This window comes from Sycon ciliatum, chromosome 6 (genome assembly GCF_964019385.1).
Source record: "Sycon ciliatum chromosome 6, ocSycCili1.1, whole genome shotgun sequence".
Classification (NCBI taxonomy): domain Eukaryota; kingdom Metazoa; phylum Porifera; class Calcarea; order Leucosolenida; family Sycettidae; genus Sycon; species Sycon ciliatum.
Window position 1 is genome coordinate 24,892,186 of NC_088648.1, and position 13,724 is coordinate 24,905,909.

The 13,724-nt window shown below is 48.5% G+C and overlaps 1 protein-coding gene across 1 annotated transcript; it reads left to right on the forward strand.

Annotated features, from left to right (window-relative positions):
- The first annotated feature begins 1,405 nt into the window (after window positions 1–1,405).
- On the forward strand, window positions 1,406–12,309 carry LOC135819761 (RNA-binding protein Musashi homolog 2-like). The gene is made up of 11 exons (XM_065333024.1): window positions 1,406–1,595; window positions 1,728–1,768; window positions 2,421–2,502; window positions 2,811–2,895; window positions 3,338–3,391; window positions 6,526–6,723; window positions 7,074–7,205; window positions 7,517–7,613; window positions 8,024–8,227; window positions 8,982–9,044; window positions 9,359–12,309. Exons 1-11 carry the CDS (start codon window positions 1,582–1,584, stop codon window positions 9,697–9,699), a joined length of 1,311 nt encoding a protein of 436 aa, XP_065189096.1. The 5' UTR covers window positions 1,406–1,581; the 3' UTR covers window positions 9,700–12,309.
- Window positions 12,310–13,724: the final 1,415 nt, after the last annotated feature.

Below are 13,724 nucleotides of genomic sequence, written 5' to 3' on the forward strand. Positions count from 1 at the left end.
TTATTATTATTCGGATGTTGAGCCATAAATAAATGTAGAAAAGAACAGGACATATGGATACGAGTTAATTAATAAGAGTAACTCTCCATCACTGTAAATGGATAATATACAGTCAGAAAGTGCAAGTGTCAGGACGTCGAATGTCTCAGTACTCTGTCAGTTTTGTGCCTAGTTATTGCACTTTCTGACTGTATATAGTATCCAGTTACAGTGATGGAGAGTTACTCTTAAGGTGGCGCTACACCTTTCCGGCACCGTCCCACGCAAGCACACATATCTCAGCAATGGGTAAACAGATTCTTATAAAAGTTTCAGCATTTACTCCTTGGATATACCCGTTTCAGAAACAGCAAACATAAAGCCAAAGATGCCATCTATCTACTGTTGGCATACATGTGACGGATGTGTTCGCAAAATCCGCCGAAAGGTTCGCCTGTAACCACAATATTGAAGACCATGCGTCCTATGCAATAAAATGAGTGCCACTGCAGTGTCTCACACACACATGGCAAGACATTGAACCAAAGAAAGGGGACACCAGCAAAACAAGCATTATCCGCTGGACCCTAACCCTATTATAAAGTGCTCTTTACAGAGCGAAACAAAAACGGATAGATGCTCAACCTGACAGTAGCTGTGCACACTCCACGCCAGGGAGTCCGGGGTCGTCAAATACCGGTATTTGACGACTCCCTGCATGCTCCACACAGCCGGCTGCTGCAGCATTGTAATTAATACATGTATTGTAAGTACTACATGTATTATCAATGACATCACCATCAGGTAATCTGTGACATAGTTGGCGTCATTCATGAACGTCACTGACGATCCACAGCATGCATGCAATATTAACCAACCATGCATGTGTCTTTGCCCATTATGGTGAACTGAAATAAAGACATTACATGACATAAACATCATGGTAATCCCTCCATTCTTCCTCGAAAGGAGTTCAGGCCCATCATAGCAGCCATAAACAGACACATGGAGCTGTGGAACTGCGCCTTTCCCTTTCCCTCCGGAACTGGAAAGCGCTGAGCGAATGGCTTGCTCTTGCGTCCAGCAAATATGGACGTGCCTCCCGCTTTCGTGAAAATGTGTACATCTCCAGATTACCAGCGCACTCCGCATTTTGGCCTGCCGCTCAGCCTTATTTGATGGAGTCGTACGTGCGTATGCATAGCATGCATCCATTTGTGACGTTTTTGCTCCTTTCGAAGCTTTCGCAAACAAAATCGTGCCACATCGTAGTCATCGTAGGATGTGGCACGTGTATCGATGCGGAGATGCTCGGAGGGCAGAACCATGTCCTGTCAACTAGCTTTTTGTGCAGGCTCACCAAGCCCAGATGTACATGCCGAGTGTTCGCGGGTCTCGTACAAAAGCGTCTGCAGTATATTTCCAAGCTCATTGTTTCACTGTTTGTTAGGCGATAACTCTAGAGTAAGGGCTGAGCTGTAAAGTCTAAAGACCCCGTCAGTCGTAATCTCTTTCTATCAACTACAGCACTCCCCATCCACTGCCAATATCTCTCTAGCTTGAATCCATAGGTCGTACAGGTAGAATTGTAACTCTAACGCCATGGAAGAAGAAGGGTGAGTGCCGAAAAATAGTTTTCCAAAACCGAACCGTTGTCTTTGTGCAGTGTCCTGTCTTCTGTCTGCGAGTTGCCTGCTCACTCTGTTCCCTCTATGACTGCTGTTGCTGCTGTGTTTGAACTTTGGTAGCAAAATTTTTGTTGGTGGTCTGAGTTGGGACACGAAGGAAGGTGAGTGAACCAACTTGCGCTTGCTGCTTCTTGCACGAGCCGACTACTAGTAATAAAACCCTGTGGCAATCCTCTGTGCGTGTGTGTGTACTGTCGTTGTTACGTGTTGCGCCTGTGCGCTGCAATTCCATGGATAGCTGCTGAGCAGCTGCTCCTGCTTTGGTCGTTTGTGCTTGTGTGCGTGGGTTCGTACTGCTCAGTTGAGTTTGTCCGTCGGCACCGAATGCGAGTCTGTGTGTCTTATGTGCTCTTACTTGTACGTCGTGTTTATGTGCGAGAACTGGTGCCTTCACTGAGTCAGGACGTGTGATGGGTGCCTTTGGAGTTTGGTGGGACCAAATCTCTTCCTGTCGAATCGCCTTTTTTCACTTGTAGATGTGCTGAGGTGTGAACGTCTTTGCCAGACTTGCTGTGTGTTCTGTTGACGTCCTCAAACGATTATCACTTGCGGATCTCTTGAACAAGACAACGTGGTTTGGGAAATCTCTTTGCCAATGCAGCAGTACATGAACCTATTACTAGTATTAGGCTTTTTTTGATTGTATTTGCTTCCAGTCAAGTGCTGTACTTGTACTGCATTGTGTCTGTGAAATCTGGATTCTGGTGAATTTCCAATCTGTTTGTTCTCTTCTCTTTTCTCTGTTGAATTCAGATGGTCTGACTGGTTACTTTCAGAGCTTCGGCGAAGTGGCGAGCTGCGTGATTATGCGAGATGCCAACACCCAGCGTTCACGGTGAGCATTCACTTGTGATTGCCAAAATTTTCAGCCAGAATGTCAGTTTTTAGCTGACATTGCCTCCCCGCTTTGCTATCTCATTTCCTTCAGCGCTGATCGGTCTGCTTTGCTTCAGTTGATCGGGAACAGTTGGTTTTCGTAGATCTACTCGCCACAGTTGCTTTGCTTTGCCCGCTGCATGCCCGTATTTTCCTGGAATAATGAATTTTTCATTTTTGTGCCACGTTGGTCTCTATGTTGAAAAAATTGAAGTGTTTGATTTGATTATTTTTTCCTGTTGTGTTTTTGTTGTTTGCTCTCATCAGTGGCTTTGGTTTCGTCACGTTTCGAGAGACCGCCACTGTTGGTAAGGTCCTGAAGGCAGCAAGCCACCTCTTGGATGGTAGAAAGGTAAGCTGAATTGTGACAGGAATTTTCTGCCTTTCCTTCCCCTATTTTGCCTTCTATATAAAGCTGTCCTCTCCTTCCCATTCCTGGCAGTCCCAGTCAAACTTGGACCACGTTGCCTTATGTTGTCTCCCATGTGCGTCCTTCCACAATCTTGGATGTACAATAAATTATTTTGAGCCCTGTTTGGGTAAATTTGAAATCATAAATTATTGGATATGAACGTGCACGATTTCTATTTCGAATACTTCTCCACGTCGTCTTCGCTTTCAGGCAATCATGGTATCGAAGTGATACCGGTAGTTACGGAGCTGCGGAGTAATGGCTGGGAAGTAGTGGCCCCTGAGTGAGTGCTGTGGAGTAGACTTGTTTTTGTATTGTCTGTTGGCTTACGTGTATTTTCCGTGCAAATGTCGTGCTGTTTCTTTGTGCTCGTCTCCTCTAGATCGATCCGAAGCCTGCTGTTCCGCGCGGCAGCCAGCCCCCACCAGTCGGTCGGGTAAGTACAGTATAACGAGTTGTTAGTGGGTACATGCCTCCCGGCAGAGTTCTACAGTTGGTCGTGGATCCCCTGTACTAGTGATTTCGTTAGTGCTATGAAAGAAATAACGGCCACGACATTTGTTAGCACTCCTGTTCTCTGGTTTTTCACGGTTACTAGTCTTGTCCGTCCGCGGTGCCTGTGCCTAGTTTCTCTCGCCTTCTCTGGGCCTTTTGCTCAAGTGTCCGTTTCCTTCCGCTTGTGTTGGCTTCGCTCGTTCACTGCCAGCGGGTAGCTAGCTGATTGACGTAAAATTCATGTTGCTCCGTATTTAGGACGCATAGTTATGGCCGATCCGGTAAGTATTAGTTAGTTAGTTCGCATCGCCGCCTTTCCTCTTTGTTCCACACGCGACGTCGACTCGCGTTCAAGGTCTTGTCCCAAATCATTATTTCTGCCAGCGTGTGTTCTTTATGCTGTTCCGGTTTTTCAGTCTCGTTTGGGTTTTTTGTCACTCGGTAAAAATAATCGCCCGACATGCAGTGGTTTGTTCTGTGCGTCGAGCAAAAGTAAGCGTGTTCTGTATAGGTCCAGACAGGGGAACGCTATTTGCTTCAGAATCAGTTGGTTACTTTCCATTCCTCCCTAAAAATGTGACCGTTTACCGTGACAGAACTCAAGCGTGTTGATGTGACTGTCAGTGACCGACTGGTGACTTGTGTACTGTGTGGATCATGGATGTGATTTCGAAAAAAAAACTTTTGGCACGTAATCTTTCCTCCGTGACATGACTGTGCGTGCACACGACGTTGCTCTGAGCCATTCACCCAACACGTGCTGAACTGTTCTGGCTGGCAGGCTGCTGTCAGCTGACTTATCACACAATAAAATTTTGTTACTTTATAGTAGTAGTAGTAGTAGTAGTAGTGCTACTAAGTACTATACTTGGTGCAGGCAGGGCATTGAATGGGTAGGTGGCTAGCTCTGAGTCCTGACACAGGGAAGATCTGATTGTATCTGCAGAGCAGTCCTGTTTGCTAATAGAGTGCGATGTAAAAAAATGACACAGTTTGCGTACAGAAGCCGAGTTCCCGATGTGAATAATGGGAGGGCGAATGGAGTATTGTGATATCTTGATGATGGCCTGCGAACGCCCATGGTGACATGCAGTGATACTCTACCAAACATACCGCAGTGCTGTTCAATGAAATCCAGTCGCTTCACTCAAGTATGGGCCGGGCGTTGAGTAGTCCTAGACATGCCAACACTGGGCTGCGAAATGGTGCAAGGCGCAAACTCGAGTGACGCGACCGGATTTCATTGAGCAGCACTGCACGAGTGAAATGTTGTTGAAAGAACCTGAACTATTGGCTCGCCGTCCGCACCTGAATTGTGTGCTCGTGCTTAGTGCTCTAGTAAGCTACGAATACTCTCCAGTGCATGCAGGACCGGCGGAACTGCAGTTTTCAATTGGTCCGGTCTCACCCTAGTCTTTCATACAGTTTGTGTATAACATAGCGGGGACGCAGTACCAAGGGCGTATAACATAGCGGGGACGCAGTACCAAGGGCGTATAACATAGCGGGGACGCAGTACCAAGGGCGTATAACATAGCGGGGACGCAGTACCAAGGGCGTATAACACGCCGGTGGTGTGCTACTGTCTTTGCTATCTGTCCAGTGCTGTGACGGCGGTAGAGTTTTCCATCACAGCATATATATATCAACTCCCCACAAGCCTTTGGATAATAATACTAATAATAGCAATGACGATGAGCATAATACGTGTTCAACAGGCACTACTTGGATAACAACTACACTGGCGCTGGCCATAAGCGACGGTCCCTGGTTTGGTTCGAGTCCTGGTGGTGACAATCAATTCTTTTTTCTGTAGAATTTCCCTCTTCTCATTGAGCTTAATCCATCTGTTCCCAATGTTCACTGCTGTGCTATTTTATCGGAAAGGTTTGTGGCAGGGAATGCCAGTTTTATTTTGGTCCCCATGCCATGCTGATGATTTCACATGACGAGTCTGAACGTCCGAATCTTGGCCCGTGTCAATACGATCATGTTGCCTGCGGTGAGGTGCCGGGTGTCGCTCCGGAATACCACGAGGTAACTATGTGCTTGACCGGTAGACGGCTTGTCTCTGCCCGGTTCGCGGTCAACGGGTTAAAGGCCTCGTGCCCAACTGCTGTTGTTGACATCTGGCTGCCGACCGGCTGCTGCTGGCACCGTCAACTTAGCTTTAAACGCCCACAGCCTCCGTGCACAATGCACACAGGTCTTTAGTCTTCGATACGCCAATTGCATAGTGCACTTCTGTTTTCAAGTAGAATGTGAATCACTTCTGTAGGCCACCTCGGCAAAGTGTAGGCAGTTCGTAGTCGATACAGTCATTCTCCTACCAGTTCGAAATCGACGACTGTTCTGGTACGACTATAGATCGACCTGGGAAGGCTCAACAGCCAACGTATGTTACGAAAGTAGTGCAGACCAGCTGGGGTGGGCGTTTGCGGCGGACTTCACGGTGCCAGTAGAGATACCCGCTTGTTAACCTTGCGCTGCAGGACACCCAACGGAGATCTTCTCAGAGAAAGAGACGGTTGTTTGCTTCCAGCAACTTGCTACGACTGTCTGCTCTGAGTTGTGGAATCCGGTGTTCGTGGCTTTGCTGGCCTGGTGTTGGTGCTGGTGGACGGTTGAGCGTGGTACCGGTCATTGTGCTATTTTGCTTATAGCAATATAATACTGTATAACACGTTATTTTCGGTGTAATTTTAATTTTGGTAGAGAATTCAGGCACCTAAATTTAGATTACACCTAAAAGGCACTAGAGTATGCACTGTATGCGAAGGGTAGGCTGGTCACCTAATTCTACATTACACCTGAATTGCTGAAACCTGGCGGGTCCCTGATACTGAAATTTAAATTCACCTAAAATTACATGATATACAGTACTCCTAAACTATGACCAAACCTGTATTATACATGAGGCACACTGTGTTATCTGTCGCTAGACAATTTGACTTCGACTGCTGCTGTTTCTTCAGCCGTCTTCTTTGAGGTCTGCGTATCTCGACTGAGCATGTATGCGTGTCTGTTTGCTTGTCTAACTGGATGCACGTTGTTGTCGCTTCATTCTTCCTCCAGGCTCCCAATGGCGTTCCCCGTGGACGGCCAGGGCCCGAGGGTGGTCGCCCATGGCAACCAACTGCGGTCATGGGACCTCCTGGTGCAGCTGCTTCCCGTGGTCCATACACCGGACCAACGAAGAAGATCTTCGTCGGCGGCTTGAGTCCAACTACCACGGAAGAAGACGTCAAGTCCTTTTTCTCTACCCACGGAACGGTATGTTGCTCTTTATCTGTGCCATCTCTCTTTTCTCTGTTGTGTGTGTGTGTGTGTGTGTGTGTGTGTCTCTCTCTCTCTCTGTCTGTCTGTCTGTCTCTTACCGCTACACCAAGCTTGGCTTATCTGTTAGGCAGCGCAACTTGTACACATCTGCTTCATCTCCTCCTCGTCTCGTCCCCCCCCCCCCCCCAGATTTCTCTGGTGTGCATTCCTCTGGTGTGCACCCCTGTGTGTATTGCTCTGGTATGCTGTACGCTGTTGTGCTGTACATGGTGTGCTGTACATCTCTGGTGTTCATCTCTGTGCTGTACCCTGTGTGTGTGTGTGTGTGTGTGTGTGCTGTACAGGTCACCGAGGTCATCCTCAAGTATGACCAGACCAATAATCGCATGCGTGGATTTGGCTTTGTCACCTTTGATACTGAATCTGTTGTCGATGAACTCGTTTCCAAGCACTATGTACAGATAAATACCAAAACTGTAAGTTTCAGTAATGGGCTTTTGGCGGTTATGGCCCATCCTGTCGATGATTTTTGCCGAGCTAGAAGTTTAGTTCGCGAGATTGGGCCCACAGCGATGTTTTTGCTGTACGCCGTTATGAGACTCCTTTACTGTGGGTATGGGGCCCGTCGAGCATTCTCGAGAGTTTTCACTCAGCCACAACGTTTAGGTGGGGGGGGGGGGGTCAGAGTAATGAATGTTGTGTGTTCGTGTGTTGTTCGCTGCCTATTTCATTGTCAAATCACCTCTTTTTCTCTCTATCTCTCTCTTTCTTTTTGTTGCCTGAGCAGGTAGAGATAAAGAAAGCAGAGCCCAGAAATCAATCCAATGGCCCCAACCCGCAATTCATGAACAGATCTGTCCCGTACTGGGATCCTGCCTACTACCGTAAGTGATTTTTACCTGTACTCCGACTGACGCTCGTCATCCCTGTGTTTTCCGCACGTTGAAGGGTTTTTTTGTGAAAATTCTAAAGGTGTCTGGTGGAATTTTTGGAGCATGCCGTGTAATCCTGTGTGTAAGGATTTCTGTATGGATGTACAGTGGTCCCTTTATGATCCTGCACCGTTTGTGCTACGGAAATTCTGCTGGGTTAAAACATCGGGTTTTCTTTGCGTCGGCACTGTTATCTTAATGGGCGTGTTTTCCAAGTCTGTAGGTTGTCACCTTCTGTTGCCTGCTTGCCTGGACAGATAACGTGCTAGTTGTTGTTGGTGATGGCTGTAGTGGGATTGTTATTGGTGATGGCTGTAATATCATCGTCATGTTGTTGTTTTTTGTCTTTGTCGTTTCCACAGCCTATCCCCGTGGTGGGTACGGTCCTCCGCCGAACTCTGGCGCGCCGTACTATCCAAATGCCGCGTATGCTGCGTCCCCCACGGCCGCCTACAACGGTCCCAGCTACCCCGCCTACTCCACGGGCGCCGGAGCATACGGTGCCAGCCACTACGGCGGTAGTGGCGCCGCCCCGTCGTACGGATCCGCTGGATATCCATCGTATGGTAAGCCGAGAATACTCTTTACTTTGCCTTGTATGTTGTATTGTTTGCCTATAATACGAAATGTGTGTCCAAGCCTCACAGAAATTTAGTGGTGTAGCGTTTGGCCTATTAGACATGAGCTTCGCACAGGAGCAGCCTATTTCATCTGCATAGAGGATAGTATAGCGGTATCATGTCCGGGGCACTAGTAGTCTATGCTGTACTGTTTCACTGTGGTATCAGCTTGCCAGGCGCGCACCCTGCACAGATGTGATATGCCTTCTTGTAGCCTATACCAGTCTGCTCTTCTTTGGCTAGTTCTCATCTGGGAACCCTGCACAGATGTGATGTGCCTTCTTGTAGCCTATACCAGTCTGCTCTTCTTTGGCTAGTTCTCATCTGGGAACCCTGCACAGATGTGATGTGCCTTCTTGTAGCCTATACCAGTCTGCTCTTCTTTGGCTAGTTCTCATCTGGGAACCCTGCACAGTACCGTGATCAGGGGTTGAACAATAGTCGTATAGCGAGTACCTCCTCCCAATTGCCTGGAGTCTAATCTCTAGTTTCAGAAATTTTAGGTGCTCAATATTATCGGTTTGAGGGCAAAGGGCCAGGTTAGATAAACAGAAATTTTAGGTACAGAGAAGCATTCTTTGTTTCTGTTCTCTAACTGTGTTGTTTGTGTGTGCATGTGTGCCTCCATGTGTATGTGCATGCTTGTGTGTGTGTGTGTGTGTGTGTGTGTGTGTGTGTGTGTGTGTGTGCATTGTTCCAGCTACGACAGGTGGTTACGGCAATGCTAGTGCCGGTGGCTACGAATCCTACAATGGATCTTCTGGTGAGTCCTTTCTTTATGTCATTCTCTCTCTCTCTCTCTTCTCTCTCTCTCTCTCTCTCTCTCTCTCTCTCTCTCTCTCTCTCTCTCTCTCTCTCTCTCTCTCTCTCACACACACACACACATGCACATGCACTCTCTTGCCACTTAGTACCCGTCTTGATTTTCCTTACTCCCTCAATGTTGTTAGGTTGGCGTTGTGTTTTGTGTCATTTGCTTTTACCTTGGGCTTCTTGTGCCATGCTAGTTTCTCTTTGCCGTCTTCTCAACACCGGCTTTACATGTTTGCTGTGTGTGCTGTTGTTGTGTCACCACAGGCCAGAGTGCACATCGCAGCAGCTACCACACCGACAGTGGCTACGGTGCCGCGTCGAGCGGCGCCCCGGCCGGTGCCTACGCCGCCGAGAATCACTCTCCGGTTGCACCGATGCCGTACGCCAGCGGTGGTGCCAGCTCGTCGTACGGCCAGCAGGCCGCTGCACCGTCCACCGTGACCACCTCGTCGGCCGACGTTCACCAGTACGCTGCCGCCGCCGCTGCTTACAGCAACGAGTACAGGTCTGCGCCTGCCACGGCCGGTCCCAGCTACGCCCAGCAGTCGACCGTCGGGCCAACGCCGGCCCAGCAAGGGCAGCAGCGCCAGTACGCTGGCTACTAGATCTAGTCGTCGTCATCGCCGCCGACCGGTCTCTGTTGTCTCGACCGTTGTTGTGTATTGCTCTCTGCGCATGTTTCACCTTCCCGGTGGTCGTCGGCCGTTATGTCATCGCCGCCTGTGTGGCCATGACGACCGTCGCCGCTATGTACATACACCTGTCATCTGTATTTCTCGCCGCTTCCCTTGTACACCGTTGTCGCGTCTCGTTATCATCACTATCGTCGTAAGTCTCTTACCGTCCATTACATTTGCAGTCCCGTTGGTTCTCCTCCTGTTTTTCCCTCTGCTGCCGGCGGTTTCGGGCGAGCGCCGCCTCTGCTAGGATGCGGTGCTAGTTGTCGTTGATACTCTGCACTGCAGCAGCATCGCCATCACTGCTCTGTGTAGCCACGCGTGTACACTTAGAACTGTGTGCGTGTGTCAAATGTTGGAGATTTCCAGCGGAGTTGCCCGTCGTCGTCGTCGCAGTCTCATCTAGTACTGCTGCTGCTGCTTTTGCCGGCGCTGATGCTCGGGTCTGGGCTTGCGTCCGGCAGCAACCAATGACTTTCTGTGTTATGCATGGACACGACGCTCCAGCTGGTATGCGCTTTGTGTCGCCATCCTATCCACGTTGCTGCTGCTGTCCACGTGATTTGATTCCTGATCGGGGCCGCTCTCTCTCTTCTGCTCTGCAGGCGTTGGCGGCGACAAGTCGCATCTTGCCGTCTCGTCTGTCTTCTTCCAGTGCCTGCATTACTGTGACGTCACTGCATCATTCTGTACAGTGGATCCTGCTGTCTTGACCGGCGTCTCTATGTTGGTGGGCTATCATTGCTGCTGCCGCCGCGTCTCTTCACATCTTGTCATATTTCCGTCCGGGTGTCTTGCTTGCAGCTATTTATTTTCTCCTTTTTTTCTCCTAACCCTTCCGTCCGTCTCGTCGAGTGAATATCCTGCTGCTGCTGATGTCGCCATTGTCGTCACCTGTTTTGTTCTGTCTGTGCATTTTTGACATGCCGACCGTGCAACGCAGGATTGGCGAGCTCATGTTCGCTGGCCAGTGTTCAGTCAGCACATGGGTTCTCTCTCATTGATCCTGGCCAGCGGTAGAATCACGCTCATTATCATCAGCTACTACTGATTGGCAGCCGTTCCCCGTTTAGCTGTTGCAACTGTCTCATCACTACGCTTTACTCGTCTTTAGCAACAACAACACTAACAACGACTGCAATATCATCATCTTCATCATCATCGTCATCACCATCCTCGAGCATCGTACCGGGCGTGGCTTACGTAGACGTGTGCTCATCGTTGGTCAACGTCCCATCATGCGACATTGTCTCTCGTCACCAGCACTCTCTCTCTCTCTCTCTTTCTTTCTCTTTGACGTCTCCTTATCTGCCGTTGGTTGGTTACCTCCAGCGCCCTGACTCTCGCAGTGGGTACATCGATTTGATCTGGCCATTGGCTCCCCAAGGACCTCGCCTGTATTCTCTCCTTCCTCCGTTGTTGCCGTTACCAATGTCACTAAGTGCTATGTATCATCCATGTTGACTCTGTCGTAGATATAGAATAGCCGTTCCGTAAGCAGCAGGCTGGTCCATTGCTGGGGCTTCTAACTAAAAACTGGACGAAGTATGTATTACTGTTAGTCGCCGTGCTAGCCAGCCGATGATGATGCGTCTTGTCACCCCCAGTCCTCTGCCACTGCCACCACCGCCACAACAACAACAACACTGGCTCGTGTGTTCGCACGCTCGCGTCTGGAAGATCACCACTGACTACTTTCTCTTTCTGGTGAGATCTCTCAGCCTTGTGATAGCAACACTGCTCGTGCTCTGTTTCTCTCTATCTCTCTCTCTTTCTCTCTCTCTTCCCAACGCATTACTCTAGCATAGCTAGGCCGTGCGGTACCAGGCGATACTGCATTGTACTTTCTCACCCCTGCCCATCGCGAAGCACCATATCTGCGTTCTTTTGCGATTATGACGGCACTTAGTTTTCCTAGTCCACGTAGCTAACTTGTGTTTTCCCGCCCCGGGGCACAATACTCTGTACAAGTTCCGTTTCGAACTTGGTCTAGTTGGTGTATGAAACGGATTGCTCGCGCTAATGTAAACCACATTAAACCTATGGGAATGCTGCGCAGCATGGCTAGTATTGCTCTTGTCGCCGCCGCCACTATGTAGGTGTAGCGGCGACTGCTGCTGTTGCTATTTTCTTCCTATCTACCCTCGTCTTCCCCGCTCGATCTGTGCTTTTCTTCTTTGGCCATCCTTCTCGATGCGACCGCAACTGGCCCCCCGCCACTACTGCTTTATTTCTGTTTTGTTGTGCTCGTTCCCGATTGCATGTCTTCTCGGGCGACCTCGTGCCTGAAAAGACCGATTTTCTGCGTTTTTACTCTCTCGGTTCATTAGTATTTATTCTAAGAGCTTTGAAAGCAGCAAACTGCAGTTTTTAACTGATGACATGCCGATGTCGCGTATTTTCCTTGCCAAAATTTCCGGTCATCCAGCCATTTCTTATTGTCCCGGCATACATTGTACTGTTCCCTCGATTTTTTTATCGTCTTATGTGTTGCACTGCTCGGAAGCAGACTTGTAGCAGGTCAAACCTGTCAACTGATCTATCCGTGTGCATTGTGGGTGTGTGTGTGTGTGCACGCCCTCTCTCTCTCTCTCTCTGTCTGTCTCTGTCTGTCTGTCTCTCTCTCTCTCTATCTTTGTCTCTCTATCTTTGTCTCTCTCTGTCTGTCTCTCTCTGTCTGTCTCTCTCTGTCTGTCTCTCTCGGTCTGTCTCTGTCTGTCTCTCTCTCTCTCTCTCTCTCTCTCTCTCTCTCTCTCTCTCTCTCTCTCTCTCTCTCTCTCTCTCCGTCTCTCTCTGTCTCTCTCTCTCCCCGTCTCTCTCTTTCTCTCTCTCTCTCGGTTAAAGTTCTTTTTTTCCTCCAGTGCCAAGTATGTGGGTGTCGAATACTGTTCATGTAGTCCGTAATCTTATCTTTTTAAAATATCTGGTGATTGATTCTTGAAAGATGATCGTGGTGTCGTAGGCCACTATAGTTCGGGGTTTCTTGCATTTTGCTACAAGGTAAACCTGCGATAAGTTGGAGACATGATCGACCCACTTATTAAAATTTTGAAGGACGCTTCACGCAGCTTCATTATACTTGAATTGTTTGCAGGCAACCTGCCTACACTCAAGAGAGCACTGCATTTCACACAAATCCATTGGTATCGTTACAACGTTTCGGTCTTTATGACCATCATCAGGTTCGTTGCCTGCAAACAATTTCATTAAAACTTCTTATTTTTACTTCACGGGACAAAATTTGTAAAAGGTCTTACGGATGGTCTGTGTTATTTTTCCGCGTACTTTTCATAAAATTCTCAAATGTTGTCCAAAAGTCCAATTAAAACTAGGGGCGCGTTTGGTTGGTACGAACTAGAACAGGATTCACCAGAACAGCGCGTTTGGTTGGGACTGCACCTGTTCTGGGTCGGCCAGAACATGTTCTGCTTGCTCCGGCCTCGAGGCCGAAGCAGACCGAGCAGTTTCACTTTTTCACCGTGAAACCTGGCGGGAACATCGATTTTGGTCCCAAATGATCACGTCCATACGCTTTTGGGTTTGACTCGTCGTTCCGTACACAGTGACCATGGTGACCCATACACATTTTGAAGAATGCGCCAAGTTTGGCATATTTTCACAAAAATATGCTCTGTTTCTGGAGTACCGTTTGGTTGGCATGAGGCTGCTCCACGTGCACCAGCTGTTCGATCCTGTTCTAGATCGTACCAACCAAACGCACCCTAGGAATTAGTTACACCAGTAGAGAAGACTTTTCTCCAGAGATTCACCAAAAAAACATTTTCAAGTTTCATCTCCACCTTGCCGATAAACTCAGAATTGCCCCTTACGATTGTACCGCGATATTTGCAATATTTGTTGGCATTATTTTCTGTAAAATTGCGGGGTATATACATGTATGCATGAATGCTCCCGGGAAGCTTGTACCCGTAAATTGGTTTGGTTGATCAATA